At 46.0% G+C, this 22,267-nt stretch overlaps 7 protein-coding genes across 7 annotated transcripts; 4 read left to right on the top strand and 3 right to left on the bottom strand.

Moving 5' to 3' along the window:
- Positions 1–542: 542 nt before the first annotated feature.
- Positions 543–2,238, top strand: C8R40DRAFT_1044656 (endoplasmic reticulum oxidoreductin 1; the record flags this gene model as incomplete). The annotated part of the gene is made up of 9 exons (XM_046224238.1): positions 543–659; positions 713–796; positions 850–916; positions 975–1,031; positions 1,081–1,266; positions 1,328–1,392; positions 1,447–1,701; positions 1,761–1,915; positions 1,977–2,238. Coding segments are annotated over 9 exons (1,248 nt in total), but the record flags the coding sequence as incomplete, so codon positions are not given.
- Positions 2,239–3,798: 1,560 nt separating this feature from the next.
- Positions 3,799–6,672, top strand: C8R40DRAFT_1103125 (uncharacterized protein). Its single transcript, XM_046228016.1, has 11 exons — positions 3,799–4,290; positions 4,349–4,430; positions 4,486–4,672; positions 4,731–4,861; positions 4,915–5,056; positions 5,110–5,286; positions 5,349–5,521; positions 5,580–5,728; positions 5,781–6,048; positions 6,125–6,360; positions 6,411–6,672. Exons 1-10 carry the CDS (start codon positions 3,870–3,872, stop codon positions 6,216–6,218), a joined length of 1,824 nt encoding a protein of 607 aa, XP_046086810.1. The 5' UTR covers positions 3,799–3,869; the 3' UTR covers positions 6,219–6,360; positions 6,411–6,672.
- A 458-nt stretch (positions 6,673–7,130) lies between these two features.
- On the top strand, positions 7,131–10,019 carry C8R40DRAFT_1103130 (uncharacterized protein). Its single transcript, XM_046228017.1, has 24 exons — positions 7,131–7,180; positions 7,238–7,409; positions 7,464–7,567; positions 7,624–7,673; positions 7,728–7,792; positions 7,854–7,908; positions 7,973–8,030; positions 8,090–8,099; positions 8,160–8,177; positions 8,235–8,260; positions 8,312–8,337; positions 8,391–8,425; positions 8,484–8,508; positions 8,559–8,570; positions 8,624–8,639; positions 8,691–8,736; positions 8,788–8,888; positions 8,945–8,969; positions 9,024–9,058; positions 9,118–9,145; positions 9,197–9,254; positions 9,303–9,451; positions 9,506–9,646; positions 9,699–10,019. The coding sequence occupies exons 3-24, from the start codon at positions 7,539–7,541 to the stop codon at positions 9,759–9,761; spliced, it is 1,071 nt and encodes a 356-aa protein (XP_046086811.1). The 5' UTR covers positions 7,131–7,180; positions 7,238–7,409; positions 7,464–7,538; the 3' UTR covers positions 9,762–10,019.
- Positions 10,020–10,188: 169 nt separating this feature from the next.
- Positions 10,189–14,476, bottom strand: C8R40DRAFT_1103136 (uncharacterized protein). The gene is made up of 6 exons (XM_046228018.1): positions 14,419–14,476; positions 14,006–14,349; positions 13,759–13,953; positions 13,628–13,705; positions 13,467–13,561; positions 10,189–13,419 (listed from the first exon to the last, which is right to left on the bottom strand). Exons 2-6 carry the CDS (start codon positions 14,105–14,107, stop codon positions 10,638–10,640), a joined length of 3,252 nt encoding a protein of 1,083 aa, XP_046086812.1. The 5' UTR covers positions 14,108–14,349; positions 14,419–14,476; the 3' UTR covers positions 10,189–10,637.
- A 477-nt stretch (positions 14,477–14,953) lies between these two features.
- C8R40DRAFT_1160593 (uncharacterized protein) lies at positions 14,954–16,423 on the top strand (the record flags this gene model as incomplete). Its single annotated transcript, XM_046230032.1, has 8 exons — positions 14,954–15,013; positions 15,081–15,197; positions 15,248–15,349; positions 15,398–15,504; positions 15,554–15,619; positions 15,691–15,767; positions 15,829–16,185; positions 16,284–16,423. The coding sequence occupies 8 exons, from the start codon at positions 14,954–14,956 to the stop codon at positions 16,421–16,423; spliced, it is 1,026 nt and encodes a 341-aa protein (XP_046086813.1).
- Positions 16,424–17,102: 679 nt separating this feature from the next.
- C8R40DRAFT_1170329 (uncharacterized protein) lies at positions 17,103–18,243 on the bottom strand (the record flags this gene model as incomplete). The annotated part of the gene is made up of 2 exons (XM_046231519.1): positions 17,103–18,096; positions 18,158–18,243. The coding sequence occupies 2 exons, from the start codon at positions 18,241–18,243 to the stop codon at positions 17,103–17,105; spliced, it is 1,080 nt and encodes a 359-aa protein (XP_046086814.1).
- Positions 18,244–19,524: 1,281 nt separating this feature from the next.
- Positions 19,525–21,934, bottom strand: C8R40DRAFT_1044777 (alpha/beta-hydrolase; the record flags this gene model as incomplete). The annotated part of the gene is made up of 15 exons (XM_046224246.1): positions 19,525–19,589; positions 19,647–19,724; positions 19,777–19,896; positions 19,951–20,296; positions 20,355–20,513; positions 20,570–20,693; positions 20,748–20,842; positions 20,889–20,906; positions 20,969–21,082; positions 21,152–21,179; positions 21,236–21,287; positions 21,348–21,379; positions 21,436–21,455; positions 21,517–21,576; positions 21,632–21,934. The coding sequence occupies 15 exons, from the start codon at positions 21,932–21,934 to the stop codon at positions 19,525–19,527; spliced, it is 1,614 nt and encodes a 537-aa protein (XP_046086815.1).
- Between the last annotated feature and the right edge of the window lie 333 nt (positions 21,935–22,267).

The following is a 22,267-nucleotide window of genomic DNA, read 5'->3' on the forward strand; positions in this document are numbered from 1 at the left end:
AGGAAGAAAAGTAGGATTATGCGGCTCAGAGGGTCGAATCGAAGCCAAAAGTGGGATCGAAGAGGAACCCTTCGACCTCGCCCACAAGGACGAGTAGCGAGTCAATTCAACCCTGCGTGGGGTGAAGGCAGGTGAAGGTGACCACTGACTCGAGCAACGGGCGGGAACCCATTGAGTAATCATTTCCCACAATGTACTTTCAATCTGCGTCGAGAACAAGACTGGCCGGAAGACTAGACGACTGGACCCGACCTGCTTACTGTAACAGCCTTAACTCTTCTTGCTGACTATGATCACCGCAATTCTATGATACCCACCTTCATCTTCATGCCACGTCGCAAACTCGGATATCATTGTGCAGCTGCTCTGCTCTGTCTGGGAAAGTTAATCGCTGCATCTGAACCCTTCTCGTCTTCTCCTTCATCGGATGGTGTAAGTTCAGCCCAACTCGCGTTCGAAGAATCTTTTCTGTCTGCAAATTGTGGGGATAAGGTAAGTCAGTCCTTTCAATTTTACCGAGGAGAACCTCAGGAATATCACAGCCCACCGGGCCAATTGATGCAACTTCATGCGACTATGAAACTGTAGAAGACTCTAACAACCAGCTTCAAGATAGCCTTCAGAATCTTCTTCAATTGCCGTTTTTCAAGTATCTGCAGGTGCGTCTCTATAATTTCTGCTCAACAGAAATCAAGTATATGATGATCCCCAGATAGATTTATATCGTGGTTGTCCCTTCTGGGAGGACGATGCAACGTGTACGGAATCTACGTGCTCAATTGTGAACGTCGACGAGGTCAGCTGTGGACATATAACTACTCTATTGGTCGTTTTCTGAACTGTGTCAAGAGCAAGATACCTGCAGAATGGAGAACCAAAGCTCTCAGTAAAGTTGATCCTGTCGGTGAAAACGTGAGTCGCACTGGTTTAGTTTTAGGATTTTACCTTTCAACATCTATTTCCCCAGTATCGAGAGCTTGGTGGATGTTACTACCGCGACTCGGACTTCTGCTTCCTCGAAGATCCTCAATGTGAGCATTGAATTCGGCCCACAACCCGATTTTGAACTCTGTTTGATAGTAGGAGAATACTACGACTTGACCACCATCCCAGAACGTTACACTGGTTATACCGGTTCAAGCCCTCACCAAATATGGCGTGCCATATACGAAGAGAACTGTTTTACGCCTCGACGCTCCGATGCCACGTTGCAAGACGACGAGGAACAGTGTTTGGAAGAGAAGGTTTATAACAAGGTCATTTCAGGTGCGCGCGAAAGCTTTTTATGCGTGGAATATTCTGACATGGTCATCGCGATTATATTTAGGCCTTCACGCTTCAATCTCAACGCATATTTGTCTTGATTATCTCAATCAAACTACTGGAGAATGGGTACGTGTCGTACATCTCATCTCTCTCTCCTTTTTAATCCATTAAAACACGCAGGGTCCTGATGTTCAATGTTATATCACACGAGTAGCCTCCCACCCCGAGCGTCTAGAGTACATCTACTTTAATACTGTTCTCCTTCTCCGGGCCATCTCCCGAATGACTCCGTATCTGGAACAATACGACTACTTCCATGGCACCTCTGACACGCAAATTGATGAGGCTAAACGGAACCTGGAGAAGGTCGTTGATATTGCCCGGCGGGTTGGTAGATTCGACGAAAGTCAAATGTTTACTGGTCTTGCTGCGATTGTACGCTCTTTCTTACACAACTACAGAAACGGGCTCAAATAGAGCTATGTGTTCGACAGGCTCTTCGAGAGGATTTCAAGGCGCATTTCCGGAACGTTTCTCGGATAATGGACTGCATTGAATGCGACCAGTGCCGACTCTGGGGCAAGGTGCAAACGGCAGGTCTCGCCACGGCCATGAAAATACTTTTCGAACTCGATGATAATGTTTTTAGGTATGTGTTTCTGTAGCAATTAAATATCGTGCTACGAGCCCAAGGGCTGAAAATTTGATAGCTTTGCAGCAAATTCTTCTGTGGAAACGATCATTCAAAGATCTGAACTCGCTGCACTGTTCAACACCGCGAATAGGTTTAGTGAAAGCATACAAGCTGCCGTTCGGTTCCTGTCGATGGCCCGACCTGATAATGCTGAGCCCTCAGATCATGTGGATACCATTCGTTTCGTTGAAAAAGATTCGGATGCTGACAATTCCATCGACACGAATGTGAGCGCTTGTTCATTCGTACCACTGAGTGGGCTGAACCTCTTCCTATAATAGACGAACATATTCTTCCGACATTGTAAAAACAGTGCAATTGTGTGTATAGACGGTGCTACTCGGATGTGGATCAAGGGTTTGAGATCGCTGCAAGCTCTCGTGAGGGGTTCAGAGACGTCCTCGAAAACAGAACTGTAGAATGTATATTTGGCCGTAGTCGCAGATGTACGTCCCTTTGAATTACCTATGCCGGCCCGTCGATCCTTCCAGTCCGTGCGCGCGCAGTTAGGCGCATCGTCAAAGATTTAAACTGCATAAACTGCTCGCTGTTCACTTTGCCTTCGCACAGGCTGTACGTAAGCGTAACCGTTTGCAATAGTCAGGTTTTTTCACTGGGCAGGGTCAACCGGTCACTTCCGGACACTCGTACATATAAAATTGGTATATGTTTTCTCTACTTTTCTCTGTAATAAGATCTTCACCTCTGTCTCTGCTGGTCAAACAGAAGACCGGGTATTTATTTTATTTTCGCCAGCTCCATGTTTATTCTTCACTACATTACAATCATCGCAGGATTTATCGCCTCGCAAGGAACCGAAAATTGCATCAGGAACATACTGTAAATTTTTGGGTTCGTCTAACAACTGTTTGATCCAGTCCTACTGATAGCATCCTCTTACCTTGCAACAACATAAAAGATAGTCAAGTACAAGTTTAGTCTGTGGATGCCTTATCTTCCGCATTCAGATTCCAGAAGTTGGGGACATACTCGAATACGAAGATCGTCGAGGCCACGTCCACAAAAAGGATACGATTCTATTATTCTTCAGAACCGTGACGAATCCCAAGCGCCTTTCCAGGCTCTTTCGTCTTGCCGACTCAGAAGCTGTCTATTCCGTAGTACTCGCTAGACAGGCTCAAGGCTATTGAAGAGCGGATTTATGTTGGACGTCATCGACAACAAGCCTGCTGTAATCATGGATGGGAACGGAGTACCATTGGAATGACCAACACCTAAAGGGTGCCATGCGAACGAACAACTGGTATATAAATGGATAATGCTATTACTGACTCTCCTTGCGGCGCAATTTATGGCTATATTTTCTATAGAGGCTTCCCTCGACTTTCAAGTTCTGGTCACCTTATCTCAGTCCAGGGAAATGATCGAATCGGTACTCTTGTTGGTTTGGAACAACCGTGTCCGTGGATAAAGTCGTAATTTTTCCATGGAACTCATAATGTCTGGGTATATCTAATAGAGTGACACAACAGTGCGATTATTATAACAAGGAATTTTAGAGGTACAAGGATAGGTTCGCCGCTATTCTTACCAACGGTGGCGACTGGCAAATATGGAACTCTTTCATGACCACCAAGATCAACAACCAGTAATAACCGGGGAAAATAATAATATTCCCCTGATTCTTCAGAATGCACGAGTCGTAGTTTGATCATGAGAGAGATGGTCAATGGAGAGATGAGTATGTATAAGTTAGTTTCGATACCGGATTATGATGTGAAGTGAATGGGCGGAAATTGAGCCTAGTACGAACTTGAGAGAAGTTCAACATATGTACATATGTAAGGTTCAGAGAAAGAAATCACGAGAGTCCCACACTCACTTAACGCATGGACCAGTTACCACATGTCCTTCATCATTGCATTTGGAGTTGTTCTCAACTTTCATCATGCCTAGGCCAATTTTACGATTAGACGACCGCTATGATGATGGGGAATTTGAAGGGGGAGATCTTGGAACAGCGTCCTCGGTGCTTTCTTCTTCGATATTTTCTTCTTCGTCCAATGCTTCATCTTCCTCCTCTCCTCGAACTCCAAAGAAAGGTTTCGCCCTGCCTGCGTTGAGAAAACACGTCTCAAGGAGGAAATCAAGTCTCGACCAGCTACAAATCCCTTCACCTTCATCACCAGACCTTACCAATACCAAGATTGCTAAGCTTGGTCGTCCACAACTCACGCGTTCTGCTACGTTACCAAAGGTTCCTCATCTTCAAAATAGATCGGACAAACTTAGGGCCGAGTTGGAAGCATTGGAAGTAGATTCTGCTCTTTTGGAGAAGATACGAAGATGGATACTTGGAATAGCAATTGGTGTGTTTATATACACCGCAAACATCCCTAAATTATCATTTTTGACGTGTCCATACAGTGAATTTTGACATAGATGAAGGCCCAATGGTCGATGGTGTCTTTCCTCCACTTGTATTATTTCCCAAAGAGTCAGAAAACATGTCCGTCTTCCACTTATATCATGTTTCATATCATGGCCCTCAGCGTGCACAACAGTGCGTTCTCATCATTTCCAGATTCGCTCCAGTTCGATCAGGGCTTTCAAATCCACTCATTTCGAATACGGGGAGAGAAAATTGCAGTCTCGAGCGAGAAAAGGCCAGCTAATATCGATGAATTCATATATGGATTCTCCTACTTCACGCAGAAGAGGGATTCGACGTTGAAACGAGGCTACGAGCAGGTCTGTATCCGGGAATACAAAGTTTGTCTCTGCTTACTGTGGTAACGTGCATATCTAGCGCTCCGTAGTCATTTTGACATCCCATCCTTACCCTGCCTTCTTCTCTATCATCTTATCCATCTTCGGACCTATGTTTCAAGAACATGGAACGCCGATGTTGGAGGCGGCCTGTCATAATATAGCGATGTGGTATGATTCTCTCTCCTTTACATGCTCTGTTTTTACCCACTTCTTGAAGCAAGGCCTGATCCAACACCTGGGACCGTGCTTGAAATCGGATTTCTAGGCACCGTGTTACAAGTCGAAATTCCACATTCAGGAAATGACGCTCAACAAATCAGAGCCACTGTATTCAAGAAAAATGATTTTGATCCCAAGCTACACGTTGGTCTCTGTCATCTACTTCAAGTACCAGTACTAACGCAGACTGCTTTCAGATCCTCGCTTCGGCTCCGCCCTTTAATCCACCTCCAATTCTCTTATTTGAAGCTAGTCTCTCACATCTATGGTCGATATGGGAGTGTGTAGTACTCTGTGAACCTATCTTGTTATTCGGTACCTCCCCTGCACAGACTAGCCAGGCAGCATGGTGGTTCAGAGATATTTTACGTCCGGTACGTCATACTCGAGCTACATGTGCTCGCTGATATATACTTTGCTTACTCATTGCGCGCAGATACCCCTTGCTGGAGACATCCGGCCGTATTTTACTATCCACGATACAGACCACACCCTGCTCATTAACAAACTCCCGCCAAAGCCCGGGTTGATACTTGGTGTCACCAATCCTTACTTCGACCGTTCATGTTCGCATTGGCCTCATCTCCTCAGCTTAGGCCGATATATTCCGTACGGCGATGTTTCCATTCGGTTTTCGTCTCTTGTGCTGATTTCAGTGCCAATCTAGACCGAACACCGCTACGAAGACGTCCTTGACTACGGCTACACCCGGACCACCCCCCGGATGGACGACGAAGTTGCATAAAAGATACATATCTAAGGACCGTACATTGCTCAAGCAGCTCGAAGACGCCTGTCGGGGCTCTGAGCAACAGAGTGAGTACGTTCTCACATTTCGATCATCGGTATTTGACCCGATCCGCCATAGAAATAGAGGCGTCTCTCGCCCTCCGTCTACATTTTTGCTCGAGAACTAACGAGCTCCTTATACCACTTACTAGATACCTCCATACACTAATACCTACACCAACCGAAATAGCCCAAATAGAGAGGAAGATGGGCAAGGGTGACACTAGCCCTAAGAGCTCGTTACGACTCAAGCCTTTCCACTCCGCCAACTTCTTCCTGTCTCTGAAGAGTCATGGGTCGACCTTACCGTTTCGCTCTTCGAGCAAGCGATTGGAATTTTATGAGAGGTGAGGTTGTCGTTTGCAACAGAATTAAATCAATTACTGTCTGAACTTCTTTTCTTATCGATGCTTTCCGCCCTAGGTGGTTGAAGACTCCAGCTTTTGGGCTGTGGCTGGCAGAACAAGAGACTATCGTTCAAGATGTGTTACATGATAATGTTGGTCGGAAATTTTAGACCATATCTCAGACTCTTTGACGCTGTTTCAATCGTTCTCCTACCTGGTTGGATGACTCCAATACATGTTGCTATATTCCCCCGTATCACTTTGAGGTATGCAGATCAACAAAGATAATCAGGGAAGGAACACACCACAAAGGTGAGCCTCGTTTTCCGCTTCTATATCATTATCTGTTTATGAAGCCACAGCGGATTCAAATCCTAAATAAGTGTAGCTTCGCTTCTGCAGCTTGTGGTGGAGTGCCAGTCCTGAGGGTCTGGGTATTAGTAAAAAATTTGCTCGCTGATCATTCTCGAAGAGTTCGGGAATCCCGCAACCATCTGCAGCCATGCGTTTTCGATAAATACTGTACATACTTTAAATTGAGCTCCGACATCATCTGGCGCAGTGGTACGCGGATGATGTAGCCCGATGGGGCACAGTATGTTACAGTAATTTGTATTCACTGACACACCATCATGGTATTCACATACACACTCACCCGAATTTTTAGGAATGGAACTGCTATTGGGAAACGTAGAAAATTTGACCAGCTATCCCCGCATCAATCCCCTCCTCAGCCCCTGCTTGATTTGTCACATTGTCGAATCACGACCGGTAGGCACACGAGGCAACAGGAGGCAACCATTGAGCTAACCGCCGTCACTCCATCAAGTAAGAAGCTTCCAGAAACAACCAAGACTTGATAAAAAGAGAAACAATTGGAAGGATTCAGCGCAGTGGTCGACATGTCATATACTGGGAAATGGTAACAATTGAACTGAGAGCAGCATTGCCATGCTCAGCAGAAGAAAGAGAAATTACGATTTGGACGCAATTGACGTCCAATTCTTTTTTGGGCCTTTCTAGAACAATCGTGAATCCAAGAACCTAGAAACTATTCGGATGACAGGTACTTACATTTACAATCTTTACAACACCCACAAGCTCGGAGCGATTTTTTTTTTTCGTTTTCTTGGTATGTCAATTTCCTTGAGCAAGATAGTGACTCGAGCTCACGTAGAAGATGATACAGAAAAAATACCGAATGTGCTCTTCACGCAGTAACGGAAAGGCGGTACCGGAAATCCGTAAATGTGCCTGCAACTTCGATGTAAGCTCTGTCGGAGTCTGCATACATTCATTCGATCCAACTCGGCAATCTTCTGTCTTTCTCTGCATGGCGACCCCGGAATAACTTCTTCAAGGTGGCGTGGGGTCCCCGTATTTTTTCCTCACTACTTAATCCACCCTCTTTGAAGACGCAAAATTCTGTGACAGTCCTCGTCTCTTTGACTCATTCGTTCATTTCGTTCTTCAGTTTTCACACTCCCAAAATGTCCCCTGTGGAGTCCCTCAACAATACGTGGGTTAATAAGCTTGCCTCCCTACTTGGAATGCTCAGGGATTTTTTTTTTCCAGAATGGGTGCTGCTTATATCGGCGTGTCGGTCGCTGGGTTTCTGCTGGGATGTTTGTACCCTGCCCTTTCCTCCTTTCTGTGTCTATGCTAACTTCGATATCTAGTATCTTGTTTGCAAGCCTACATATATTTTTCCGAACAGAACGACACTCGTACCATTCGTTCCCTTGTGAGGACATGTCCTCCGCGTCGCACAACTTTACTAAGTATGTATCTGACGTCGGTGTTAGGTTGGATTGGTGGTATTATTCGACTTTGTACACCAAGCACTCATCAGCCACACCGGTATGTAAATATCATCTCGAGTCAATATTCCTGTTATAGGCTTTATCAAACCTCTCATCTACAGTCTACTATTATCTCATCCTAAATTATGCCAATCCCAGCGCCCTGTCGTTGGCCGTCTGGTACGTACAGCTGGAACTTTCATGTTTAATATTCGGACGGGTGCTGAATTTTTGAGCAGGAGTCTCTTGGTAAGCTAGTCACTCATGCATCAAACGTGATTGGGCATTGAGCTTGTCGTCTGTTTCCAGGCTGAAGTCCTTTTTAATGTGCGTGGATAGTTCCTGATCTCGATGTATTTCACTATTCTGACATTTCCTGGCTAGGGTTTTACTGCGTTCTGCGTGCAAAGGTTGGTGGCAGCGGATTGATGTCGACCAAGTTGATTAATTGATGTATCTAGCTTCTTGACATGGAGAATCTGGAGGCGTATGTAGTGTATCGTTTGAATATGTTCTTGTTTAATCTTTCTTACATTACAGTCAGCAACAGTAATATCTGGGTCACTGGTATAGTGGTACGCTCTGTTTAACTGTTTCTTCCTTGTGTCGATTCGGTTCCGACTATTCATTTAGGTTTCCCTTGTCCTGGCAGAATTTGGTACGTTGCCTGAATTCTATCTTTTCGTCTACTTATTTTGTATATTCTAGGTTGCGTCGTTGGTATGTCAATCTCATGTAAGGTTACCTTCGCTGAAGATCTATCATGACCGCAGCTTTCGGAATAATCGCGTTCGTGTATCTGCTCCGTTATTACGAATATCTATGAAATCATTTCCTCAGCCTGGTTCGGGTGAGCACATTCGTAGAGCTCGCGGCCGATCTCAAGGTAAGTGTATCGACTTGTTAACGGTGAAATTAAATTGTTTGTTATACTCAGGAACTTTCTATCACTGTCAATGCACTTGCGGCGGCTGGCGATGTTCTGATTGCCGGTATTTTGACCATCCTACTGCAAAAGTCGAAGACTGGATTTCAAAGGCAGGTTTATATGTTTGCATTTGAATGTGAACCTGCACTTACAACTTGTCTTACAGATCCGATACAATGCTGAACAAATTGGTCAGTTCTGTGGGGTTATTCCAATTACTGCGTTTGACGTTTTTACCGCTGTAGACTATGTTTGCCGTCAACACCGGGGCTTTAACCAGGTTGGAATAGTGATGTTTTTTCTTCTTCTAGTGTTGTAGCTCACCACATCTTCCAACAGTCTTTGTGCTGTAGCGTCCTTGATTTCCGTAGGTGCCATCTTGACTCAATATCTCATTGCATCGTTAACAACATTCCAGATTCTTGCCGCTCCCAACACTTTCATATATATATCGTTCTTTTTTTGCATGGGTCGCCGTATGTTCATACCTTTGCAATATACCCATTACCTTATGTCTTTCTCAGTATACACAAACTCGCTCTTGGCTACTCTCAATGCACGGAACAAGATTCGAAATGCAGGAGATAACGTACAAACCACCAGTGGCCAGAACTTCTCATTCTCTTTCAAAAGCTTCACAAAGCCTTCTTCCTTTGTCTCTTACTCGTCTAAGGTGATTGACTTGCATTTGATCTGCTAACAGAATTATTTGTTTATTGTCTTTCAGAAGCCGCCTGGCGAGATATCTATCCAAATCGACACGACTCGGGAGCGTAGGGCCCAGGATTATTCTAGCCGTCATACTTTGTCAAAACAAGAGGAGGAGTATGAGTTAGGGAACTCGTCGACTGGGAATCTATCTCATGGTGTATGTATTCCATTCCGTTGACCCCCTTTACTGGTTCCTTATTATTCTACAGGACATTGAATCGACTGCTAGTATCCATACTCTTGCGAATGACACACATTTCGACGCTGTTTGATAGCTGGTTTGTGTAAACAAGCTCCGAGTCTAAGGAATGGAGGGGATATTTCTACAAATTTTTTTTGCCCGTATGCTTTTGGCCCTATCCTGCTCAATCAATCTTTCAGTTACTGCTTCAAGTATGATTGTACTTCGTCTTTCGTTTGCTATGCCACTATCGCTCAGATCATTATTGCAGTCTTGCTTATATTTGTACCATCCCGTAGGGGAAGCATGTTATGTTGTAAATAAACCAAACCAAAACTCATTGCTCGTATACTAACTTGTGCGATATCCAAACAGCGCCAGCCAGCGGCAGGGCCTGCTACCTTGTTAGTTGCAAGGGTCCAGGATGTTGCTTGTAAGTAAAATTCTCCAGTGAGAGCTGCTCAGAACTCTGTTCTTTGCTCTTCTTGCAGGAGGAGGTCAATATATAGAATAATTTGTCAACTACAGAGACTTGTAAAGGTTACAGGATCTTACAAGATTGAACATTGATTATAGAGGTCAAAGAAACAGAGAACCCAATCCTACCCAATCAATGTCGACGCGTGAAAAGTTAAATGACTAAATTTCAGTGACTAAAAGCACATGGCAGGATATTTGATGGTCAAATTGAAAATGAAATGTTGGGTGTACAAAACCCTTCAACAACCTCTAGAGAGGTAGCAGGAATATTTAATACCATGCCTTCAAATCATGTCGTTCTAGGGCAGGGGCCACTGGAAGTACCAGTAATAGGTTTATTTGTCAGACCCTATCCTTGCTGGTAGGTATTCATGAGCTGTAAAACAGCCCATTGCTCAGCGAGCTTACAAAAGCCACATTATCATTACGATCAAGACCTACAAAGACAAGATCTTCTGAAATGCTGCGCTTTAGGCCGTACCCGTCTCTACTTTGTTTTCATGATTTCCACTAGTAGCTCTATAGATATCGCGAGCCGGGATAGACTGTTCTCAATTGACACCAGGCGTTGTTGCACTTCGTCAGGGATAGCTAATTGAGTTGAACTCGATGCGACTGTTGGTTTCAATGCTTCACTGGGAACGAATGTATCGAACTCGTCATCGAGGAGGATTCGACTTGGCACGTAAGGCTTGAGTTCCGGGAACTTGGTCACTTCTGTGGCATAGCGAATTGGCCGAGATTCCTCATAAAAGCCCCCATAAACAGGACATTTTACATAACCCATACAGGCATAACTCTGAGCTGTGCCGTGAGATTTGGTGAGAAGGATTTTGAACGCGTAAAGACGGCGACATGAAAGGTCGACAAGAGCCCATGTTTTCCATGACCAGGCAGTAGGCATGCCTTGGTCATTATCGGCGCCAACATCGAGTGCAATCTCCGATTCGCCTGTTTTGAGGGCTTTGTAAACGATACTCTTCATCCAATCTGCGCCTCGCGACTCATTGCCGATTTTCACTGCTTCTGGTCCCATACGGGAATCCTTAGCTATATGGACTCCATATCGCTTCCATGTAAGTGGATCATCCACATAAAAGTATGCGAGATCTTCTTTGTCAGCTGTTTCTAAATTGGAAACAGGACAAACATAGTCGAGGACAAGCGAACATTCTTCCTCATCGATGTCTGTTAGCACGAGTTTGATTCGAAGAGGTCGTTGTCGGGCGACGAAAGCGCGATTCCACCACCGAGTCCCTACTTTCACATCGTCTTCCGACCGAGGCACAACAACTCCGAATTGCAACGTCAAGGTCTGCCGAGGGTCGATGGAGTATGGGAGAGTAATACCATCTAAGAGTTCCACGGATTTGACTGGTTGATATTTCTCTTCACCGACGAGACGATAGAAAGCAGCAACAGAAGCTATAGAGATGGGCTCCATAGAGCTGACCTTATGTTTATTGAAGACGGAGATAGTACCTGCAAAATAGTCAGTCTCTGGGTTCGCATATTGGGGGTTGGCAACAAGCGGCGGGTTTGAGACTGGTTTCATGACTATAGGGAGATTGGGCGTGGTGCAAGTTTTGAAGTCTATTCGAACCTCCCGAGGTGCATCCTCGTGAATCGTAGCACTAACTCTTTGAATATCGGGCAAAACATAAGGAGTACTAGGCTTGTAGGAGCGGAGGCCGCCTTCAGACAAGGAACGGACGTCTCCTGAGAGTGTGCAAGAGGTGATGTCGATGGGACAGACTTGAATGAATGGATCAAAGGAAGTGGCAGCTTTTGCGGTGATCTTGACGCCGATGATGACTCCTGCTACTGACAGAACCCACTCTGCCATTGCAAATTCCTGCTCGGAATGCGAGGTTCGGAAAATCACTGTCTGATGAGTGATGTCGACGACCTTGGTAATCACTTCCAGATCTTTAGTGTTGTAGGTCCTGAACAGGTATGGTTCAGAGATCGACACTGATCCGACTCTAATGAGGACTGTAGGCAATTCGGGCTGTGCACCTCGAGACTTCCAACGAAGAAGACGAGCGACTGAAACGGTCATTTTCTTGGATGTTTCCAGATTTGAGTCTTCTAATTCAGTCCATTTCTCCGTGGTATCAGTATACCCAGTGATGTTTCTCGCAAAAACGAAGAAATTTCCGTAAGGATACTGATCGTGATGCTCGGAACGATGGCGCCCAGCCTGACAGGGGTTCGCACTGCCGCAGCAACGGTAGGACTTACTCCAAGAATCATATTCCGTACGATGGAAAGAACAAGATTTTTCTCCGCTCGTGGATTCTTTATATTCCTTGTCGCATTGCACGCATACAAAAGTTTGTTCCTTGGCTGATTCATTCATCTGAGCGGCTAAACCTCGAATGCCCTCTATGACAGAAGCACTGACGCTCTCGTTGAGCGATTGCTCTAGACGATCCTGGTTTTGCTGCAACACCACAGAGATGTTCGTATTGAGCTGCTCCATAACATTTTCGTCCACCGTGAGCTTCATTTCGCTCGCGAACTGCTTTACAAGCGCCTCATTTCCTTTCACGGCATCAATCCCTCCGTGGGTAGCGACAAATTTTGTTGCGGCTTCGTCCTCGAGGTCAAAAGGCACAGGACGGGTAAGGATATCTAGCTGTGTGCTTTGGTGAATTTGGAGGCTGATCATCAGGTCGTTCGTGCATTGGCTCAGCAATGAGGCGCACGATGTGAAACGATCCTTATTATGAACGCTGAGTCGACGAGCGATAGTACTTTGTTTGCGATAAGTCTGAATAAGAGCAGCAGATTTCTTGAGCGTGTCATTCATGCGGTCAATGACCTGTCGAGTGGAATTCGTGACATCGATCTTTTTGAGTGCAGGAAGATGGCTGAGCATGAACGTGACACGCTGGACCAAATCTGTGCATTTTACGTCCACATCTCGTGCACGTTGTTCTACAGCGATGATGGCTTTTATGATGGCGAATGCAGGAGCTACAAAGGGCACGACCTTTCCTAGGTCAGCCAATGAATCCATCACGGTCATTGCGTGCTGTATGTAATCTGTAGCAGCGACGGTGGTATTCGATGATCCATCACTACCTGTCGTACCCTTGACGTTGCTGACAAGATCAACTGCACTCTTGACCACTGTGGCAGAGTCTGCTTCTTCACGACTGGAAATTTCGGCCTGGTCATAGATCTGACCTCGACCTTGTGCATCAAGACCAAAAATATGGGTAGGAATATCTTGTAGAGGTCCGGAGTTGTCGTCCACAAAACTATAACATGTCAAGTAAATATTTGGGAGCAATACAGAAAAGCGTACCGAAGTATTTGAGTCAATCCAGTACTAAGGAAGAAAGGATACGACATGACTAGTCGAATGTTCTTTATAGGGTCCACAAGAAACGCAGTATTGGGCTAGAGAGTACATGAAGATGTTACCCAAGAAGATGAATTTAGGGGGAGAAACTGCTAGAAACTGACATTGGATGCTACGCCATTAGAATCGTGTTGCGACAACATTCCATACAACCTAGAGAGCTTTCCTTGGTCATCTGCAATCTTTATACAATACTGATGAGGCGGACGAAAACCATACGAAGACAGTGACGTACGATCTGAACGTCCCTGCCCGACCCTGTATGTCGATTATAGTGCTGCAAGAGTTTAGTCCAGTGTGAGCTCTCGTCGGGCCAGTTCCTCGACAATCCTATGATTTTGATTCTCCTTTGCTCGATATCTGGAAGCCTTCGAGCAAGTTCATTGAGCTCTTTGGAAAAAGAGGAACCTGGATGGGTAAACACTATCGACTGTAGAAAGAATTGGCTTGGAAATATAGACAATCATAATATTATAACATACCCATGATTCCCCAGCCCATTGGTGAAACTTTAGAGGCCCTGAGGCGGTATGGCCTTCGAAGTTGGGCGCAATCGATCCTATTTCGAGAGACACACGAGACATAGTACTGTTGTAAAGATAGTTAGAGATATTCGGCGATTCAGATGAGGCTTTTTATGCTGCACAGGCCAGAGAGTTGACAGTTGATCATTTGATAAAGTAAATGATGAAGCCACTGCAGGTCAAAAAGAACATCGGGCGCCGATGCTTGACATAGTTGCAGTTGCAAAGCTCCTGTCACTGAGAGGTTGAATGGAGACGAGACAGATTTTCACATTTGCAAATTTATTGAACCGTGCCGCCATCTGCTGCGATATGAGAATTGTTTAGCACGGCTATGATAGACAAGGCAAGAGCAGCTTAGACAGATTCACAGAAGTTGTTGCAATGCTGGGCGCTGGCGGCTGAGATGCGCCGCGCGCTGGTGTTTGTCCTTGTGATCATAGAAGTCCCGTTTTGAGTCACAGCAGAGTCACACTATAAGCGCTTCTTCGACTCATACCACCACTCGACCAACGCCTTTTCCCCTTCTTGTCGACCTGCTAACTCTTTTTCAGTTATTCTGTTTGCTCTCTTTTTGTATCATTCTGCACGCGAAAAGACGCTAAAACGCTTGTATAAGCCTATAAATCCTGTATTCTTATCGCATGTAAGCTCTACCTATCCTGTTTTCAGCGGGTCGTAGGGAGTTTGGCACCCTGTATCCTGACTTTTTTTCCTGCTATCATCATCTCACCACTACTGTTGCCGCGCATTCATGTCGTTGAATTACTCAAAAACCAGTTTTTTTGCATCATCGAATCACTTTGCGAAGCAACAAGTTTTTCAGTTTATTTAACCTTGCAAGGGACGATATCCACTCGTTCCAAACAACACAATTTCTTTCTGAACGACACAGTCTCTTGAACAATGCAGCAAGACGACTTTGACATATACGGTGAAGATATTCAACAGCAAGTCCAGAATGAGGTGGGTGTATGCTAAGCTCTGGTCGACATATCTAGCACAAACTGACGTGTCTATCTCTCTTTCGCAGGATACCGAACCTCAGAAAGTACCCACTGAGGTAAATAAGGTTGAACCGTCAGTCGGCGAGAAACGAGAGAGAGAGAACTCAGGAGAACCGGATGAGTATCAGGGCGAACAATCCATCGTACGTGATCTAGCATGGTTCCATAGCTCTCCAGCTGATGAAAGCTTCAGGCTGTTATGGGAGGCGCTACTCAAACGATTACCAACCCTGGGCTCATTAATACCCAAAGCGGCACGAATTCTGATGCTTTGTATATTGGAGATTTACAATGGGTACGTTTTCATACATTACTAGGAAATTGTCACTCGATGTTCTTGTAGTGGACAACCGATGAAGATCTTCGACAAGTTGGTCTCATGCTCGGGCTCAACCTCGACCATAAAGATATAACATTCTCCGAACACAAGGTCAATGGGAAAAGCAAGGGGTATGCCACCAACTGTAGTTGCTGGGTTCAACCACTGATATGTTGGCAGAATCGCATATGTTGAATGTGGAGGCTATGACAATGCAGTCGCTCTCAAAAACTGGTTTGACAATAAGTAAGTCGTTCCGTTGCCAAGTCACACTTGGTTCATCATTTGTTGTCGTTCACATTCGTGTTTTGCTGTAGTGATTTCCAAAACCGCAAAGCTACTGCAACCTTAAGTTCCTCGGCCCAAGGAAATCCATTTCGTACACTACCCAAAGGTAAACATCCAGTTTCGATTGTGGAATGGATGTACCCTTCCACTCACTTTGCCATTTATAGAACCACCTGTTCGCGAAGGTCGGGTTCAACCTCAGCAAAGTGGTACAATGCAGCCCCAAGTCAACACTGTCCGTGGCGGAGGCACCTTCCGAGGTCGTGGTGGAATGCGTGGCGGCGTGCCCAACGGCGGTGGTGGTAGCGGAAATATGGGCATGGCAAACATGGGTATGGGCAACATGGGTATGAACATGGGTAACATGATGGGCAACATGATGGGTAACGTCGGTATGAGTAATATGGGCATGAGCAACATGGGTATGGGTGGTTTCATGGGCGGCGGCGGTGCCTTCAGCCGAGGCGGAGGGATGATGCCTCGAGGGGGCGGTATGATGGCGCGCGGCGGAATGATGGGTTTGGGTACGAGTCTCTAGTTTTCTTGTTAGAATACGCATTGTCGCATGTTGTGCTTACTACTTTACTGCTCTGTATTCTCGGGGCTTTCTTTGTTATTTCAGGTATGGGTATGATGCCAAATAATATGATGGGGATGGCTAGTGGACGAGGTGGTCACTTGAACCCAGCTTTCGTTCAAGGTGGCGGCCATTTCCATGGCCCAGATGGACCAAGAAAAAGATTCAGGCCGGAGGAAAGTTGAGTTTGAGGGTGGAGGTTAGAGAGTTCACTGCTTATGTCTATGGATGGGTGGCTCGGTTCTGCTGTGGTTCCTATTTTCCTTAGCTTCACAAACTATCGCTATATCTTTCGAATGCATATCTTTATCATTGTCTTGACCTGTCTACGTCAAGTAATACATGTTGTTCCATCGCTCTTTCGGAGCCCATAAGGACCTGCAAGACGATTGCGGAGCCTGGCTGGAGGGGTTACTTTGAAGATTTGTGTACATAAGCAGTATGGTACATACATGCAGAACAGTAATTATATCCTCACGTTTTCGTCGTGCAACGCGGGGAGAACGCGACACTCAATTATGGTATAGATCATACTATGGTAGAGGTTGTTCGCAAACGCTTGGTCCTTCCTTATCTGTTCATTCCTCTCCAGATTGCATCGAACAATGGCACGACAGCACATACTCATCTCAGCGACGTTTGCAAGTATGTCAGTATGTAGTTTAAGAAATGGCATTTTAGCAAGCAAATTCGATTACATCTGGACACCAGTGTCTAGAGAACCTGTTTCCACAAGCCGAAGATTATCACTATTATCTTACTCTGCCTGTTTGTTTGTAAAAGATTGTTTCGGAACCTGAATAAAAGTTAGAGCGTAAGAAAACGAATAAACCGACTGAATATACAAGTGGACTTACTCGGAGATTACAACCTCCAGGGACCAACCGGAGAGTAGGATCGACGAGTAACCCGGCTCTTGATTTCACGGCGACCAGCGGAAGCCGATGATGAAGCTGAAGCGGATGCTCCAGCTGCTGCCGCAGCAGGAGCGGAGGCGGATGAAGCGTCAGTGGCAGTAGATCCGGCAGCGGCAGCGGTGCCAGTAGCTGAGCCAGAGTCCGCGGAACCAGAGGCAGCATCAGTAGATGCAGCTCCAGAAGCGGCGGATGTGGCTGAGCCGCTGTCGGTGGAACCACTTGCTGAGGCTCCAGACGCTGAGTCGGTGGAGGACCCAGTGTCAGTGGAATTAGCCGCACCGGTCGCTGAAGAACCAGATCCAGAGTCAGTGGACCCAGTTGCTGAGGTGCCCGAGGCAGTGGATGTGGCTGAGCCAGAGTCAGCTGCACCAGTGGCTGAGGCAGCAGAACCCGAATCAGTAGATGAGCCAGAGTCAGTGGAGCCAGCAGCGCCAGAAGCTGAAGTAGCAGACCCGGTGTCGGTGGAAGAAGAACCTGAGCTTGACGATCCACAGCTTCCTGTCATGGAACCGGAGCTTGAGCTAGAGCTCGAGCCAGACCCGGAGTCAGAGGACGAGGTAGAGCTGGCGCTGGAACCAGCTGCGGAGCCAGTACTGGAGTTGTCACCGGAACTAGCGCCTGTCGTTGAAGTTGCGCCAGAGGAAGAACCAGATCCTGAACTGCAGGGGCAGCTGCCCTTCTCTCTTGTCGCGAGCGACCGCTTGGCCTTCCTTCCTTTCTTGTTAGATCTCTTCTTCTTAGTTTTCTTCGCTGGTTCAGGAGCAGGTTCCCTTTTAGCAGCCTCTTCCCGCGCGACATTAGTGTGATAATCGTATAAAGCACGGCGCGGGAACCGGCGCCCGATATCGACAGCCTCTGCACGCTTATCAGGTAGCACAGCGTCAGCATAACGTGCGTCAACAGAATGTGCGTCGCGGGTAACGGCGGTACCAGGAGTGAACCTGAAGTAAAATATTAAGATTAGCATGAGATACCAACGAAAACAAAGCGTATGATACACACGGGATTGGAGCACCAAAGGTTGTTACAGCGCTCATCGCAAGAACAGCGACGAGGAGAGCTGAAGGAGTAGAAATCATCTTGTACATAGCTGAATGATGGATTTAGGTCAAAAGTCTTAAAGTCGAGGGGAAGTATCTTTCGCCAGGAAAAGATAACGACAGTGGAAGACAGACTCTAGGCAACCAGTACCAGAGGTAAGATGTGAGTGAAGAGCGCAGCTGGGGAATTTCGAGGCACGGCCGACCGCCCTATATACGCCAGCAGGCATATCCTAAAGGGGATATGAGCAAATATCATAGAATATCATTCGTTGAAGGCGATGCTTGGTTTTTGGGGTTTGATGGTTTCGAAACAGGTCGATGGTAAATGGCCGATGCATAAAATTTCGATGTGTGCAATAGTCTTCCTCAGCTTTTCACATCCTTTACCAGTCCTCAACGCACCAAGAGCTTCCGCTACTGAATTCCATACTTCCACTTCTGCCTATGAAAACTGTGTGCTCCATTTTTCCCCTAAATGAGGCTACATCTGCAAAACCTGTATTTTCGGCTAAGGGTCCGAAAGCGGTCGAGAGCACTTCCCAGCAGTGAAAGCACCCAGAGCATGTTGCTTTCGGTGCTTTCAGCACTGGGATCTGCTGGGATCTGCTCTCAGCCCTTAGCCGAATATCCAGGTTTTGCAGATGTAAATGTCAACGTCGTCATTTTACCCGCATCAATCGATGTGATAACGATATCATATTTTCCTCAAGAGTCAAGACCGACTCCTACCGAGTCCGAGGTTGGAATCTATAAGCCAGACAGTGGTGCGACTGATTATCGATCAGCGCTCGGTAACAGTCGGTAATACTAACGGGCCAGAGTTTCTGGTTATAACGGGTACAGTACAATCCTCGAAAATCAAACGCCGTCGGTAACCTGCAAAGGGACTGGTTTAGGCCTGGTATGTAATACAGGCTGATACAGGGTGTTGGAGCCTGTTGGAGCCTGCAACGAGGAGCTCACAAATATCATAACAGTTGATATGCGCACTTTCTGCGTATATCGAAACCCCCAAAACATTAGCATCGTTCTGGTCGCTAATAAGTGACAACAGTCATCGACTCCCGGAGTTGGGGGTGTCTCATGCTCTATGTGAAATGTGAAACAATTATCCACAGCACTGAGCTAAAGTTGGTGGAGGTTAAGTGTTGTGGTGTGTGTTGCGTCTCTACAGCATACGGGAGTGTGGCCTGTTCCTAATTCGTGCAGAGCACTGTCCAATGGGTGTGGAAAGAAAATTGTGGAGATGGATTATTCAAGTATTTGATACAAGATTGAGACTCGGTATCTACGTGTCCATAGAACGACTCCGAGTCGGGGTTGCTTTTACTTCTGAAATTCATCCAACACTTTCTGAGTGAGCAAGAACTGAGTTTTATCGATATCCCAAGCTGAGATGGAGCCCCGGTCAGCGACCCGAAGTATAAAAGCATGACTCGGATACGCACTGTCAGGAACAACAGTTGTATTGCCACGCAACAGCTGCATTACGCTTCGCGATTCGGTCGAATATCTTGGCCACGAAGCTGTGGTTAGATGAATATGTGATTCTAATGTGGAGGGATTATGCAGACTCACGACCAGGGTTCAGATCGTTGATGAAGTTGATGTAGAAATCCAACATTTGATCCGCAAATTCAGTTTCGACGGTAGTAGGGACTGGGCCAAAGAGTAAGAGTAGCTCTGAGGCATGAAATACTATGAAGATGTGTTGTGATCAGCATGTTGCCTCATTAGAAGACACAAATCTACCTCCAAGAGCAGGGTTCTGTCCAGGAATGAATTCTCTGAAATAGTAAGCGAACATCGGTTGCAAGGACGCTCCATTTTCGAAAAATAATCGTCTGGGCGTCAGAAACATCTGGTCGGTATACCAGGCTTCAGCACGGTCGAACAGAGAGTCCCCTGTGTTGAAAGGTGCTCCCAATAGTGGATCGTTCGCCGGCCATAAAGTAAGCATTTTATCATAAATGTCAGTAGTCAAAGTACTATTGTCGATGACTAGATGGCCAATGAAGTTGACGAAAGCGTCATCCTGAGCGGCACCAGTAAGGTTGAGACCCTCGACAGATTCACTGAATGTTGTTCCTTCGTTACCCTTTGTAAGTGGAGCTGAGTTACTTGACAAGATGGAAATAAGACGAAAACAAACTGACGTTCGTTCCTGCGAAGTATGGTACATGCAGAAACTCTTTGTTCTGTATTTTGGATGACGCTCGAGCGTCAGCGAAGCTTCCAGCTGGACCAACACAGGGTTGCCACAGCTGTGAATTCAGCGTCCCCGCTATCATTGCATTACTTATATTGAGAAGAGTCTGTGAAGGATGTTTCAGGTTAGATAAATAGTCTCAACCTGTAGATCAATGCATACTTCGAATGGGACATTCTGCAGACATGCTAAGGCTTGTGAGCCAAAGGTACATCCCGTAGCTCCGAGAAGACGATTGAAAGGTAGACCAGGCTTGTCGTAAGTACTTGCTGGAGGGGAGCTTTTACTGGGAGCAATCGATGAGTTGTTTCAAGCTATACCAGGTCGGAGATAAACATACAATGGTCCAGTTGAAGAGTCAGCCATGGCGGCTCTGAACAAAGGTCGATCAGATGGATACAAAAGGTGCGATTCGACACTTCCTGCTCCAGCAGACTAGCACACAGGTTAACCTCAGATTGAAAAATACGGTAGTCCATACCTGACCCCAAATGGTAACCTTGAACGACGTTAGACATCAGCCAGAGTCGGCATCCAAGTAGTTGAATGTGAGTAGCTCACTTTGCTTGCATCTCCCCCAAACGCAGCAATATTGTCTTGAACGAATTCGAACGCCAGGCGTTGATCAAGTAAGCCAGCGTCAAGATCCTGAGGAGCAACCAACGAGCTTGCGAGCTATTCAGTTGAGAGACGACTCAGTGGATATTCGTTTGGAAACTTGATGACATTGCAAAGGATACTCACGAATCCAAATGTATTAAGGCGGTAGTTTCTATGTCACAGGTGTTAATCAGTTATTTCTCAAGGCAATTGTTGGCGAAATTTCACATTGAGACGAATATTATAGGCTTCCCGACGTCAATGCTTCGTGTGATTATGCCTGTGAACTCATTCCGAACATGAACTCGATTTCTTTAACTTTTGATAAACATTGTCATACGAGTAGGATCATATTGGGCCTCAGAGGCGGCACTACAAAAGAGGGGATGTAAACATCGTATTTCTGTGCATACAACGAAGCGAATTACCCGTTGGTATACGCTCCTCCCTTTAAGGAAAAATAAATAATGTCAGCATTGGAAAAATAAAGTAAGCAGTAGTTATCATACGTGTATCCAAACCAGCACCGGCAGTTTTGCATCTGAACTTGTATTTTGAGGACGCCAGACCTGTCGGGGTAGAGTCAGGGAAGCGCATGACCTTTGACAAAAGAGAGTAATGAACATTGAGGAACAGACAGTCTTCGCTCATTGCAGCGCCCAAGTTCGCCGGAGGCTGAGGACAGGCATTTCCGAAAGTGGAAGCTTGCTGGAGACTGTTATTTGACTTTATGAACGCAGTGGGCGCCTTGAACCGCAGTTCTCCAGTCGGAGGGGTTGCGTAAGGAATACCCAGCCATTTTTCTGTTCCATTTTCTGTTGAAATCCCGCGGAAATTTCCTGAAGTGAGAGTCACATCAAGAGAAGAAGGCGCAACGAATCTAGATAGCAAAGCGATGGTCAAGGACCACCAGGTGTGTGATTTCATCGCAGGTGAGCGTCAGTGGTTGCGAAGAAAAGAAAACAACACCTACATGGTGCGAGCATCTGCTGTTATAAATGTGTTCCCGGACCCTTCGATGTTCTCAATACGAAGCAGCTGACTATTCTCGAACCATCTTCATGACCACACCGAGGGAAAAAATAGAGACATGTTGAATGACTGACGCGAATCCTCATTTGCGACGATAAGAAAACAGTCAGGGAAGAAGGCAAACGTGGGATAGGATGGATCGAAATGTACATTTAGAACGGAAAGAATAATTAGGTGTACAGGAATAGAGTCCCTTTAATCAAAAACTTCGAAGTGGTGGTATATTGG

This window comes from Lentinula edodes (genome assembly GCF_021015755.1).
Source record: "Lentinula edodes strain Le(Bin) 0899 ss11 chromosome Unknown C8R40scaffold_16, whole genome shotgun sequence".
NCBI classification, from domain to species: domain Eukaryota; kingdom Fungi; phylum Basidiomycota; class Agaricomycetes; order Agaricales; family Omphalotaceae; genus Lentinula; species Lentinula edodes.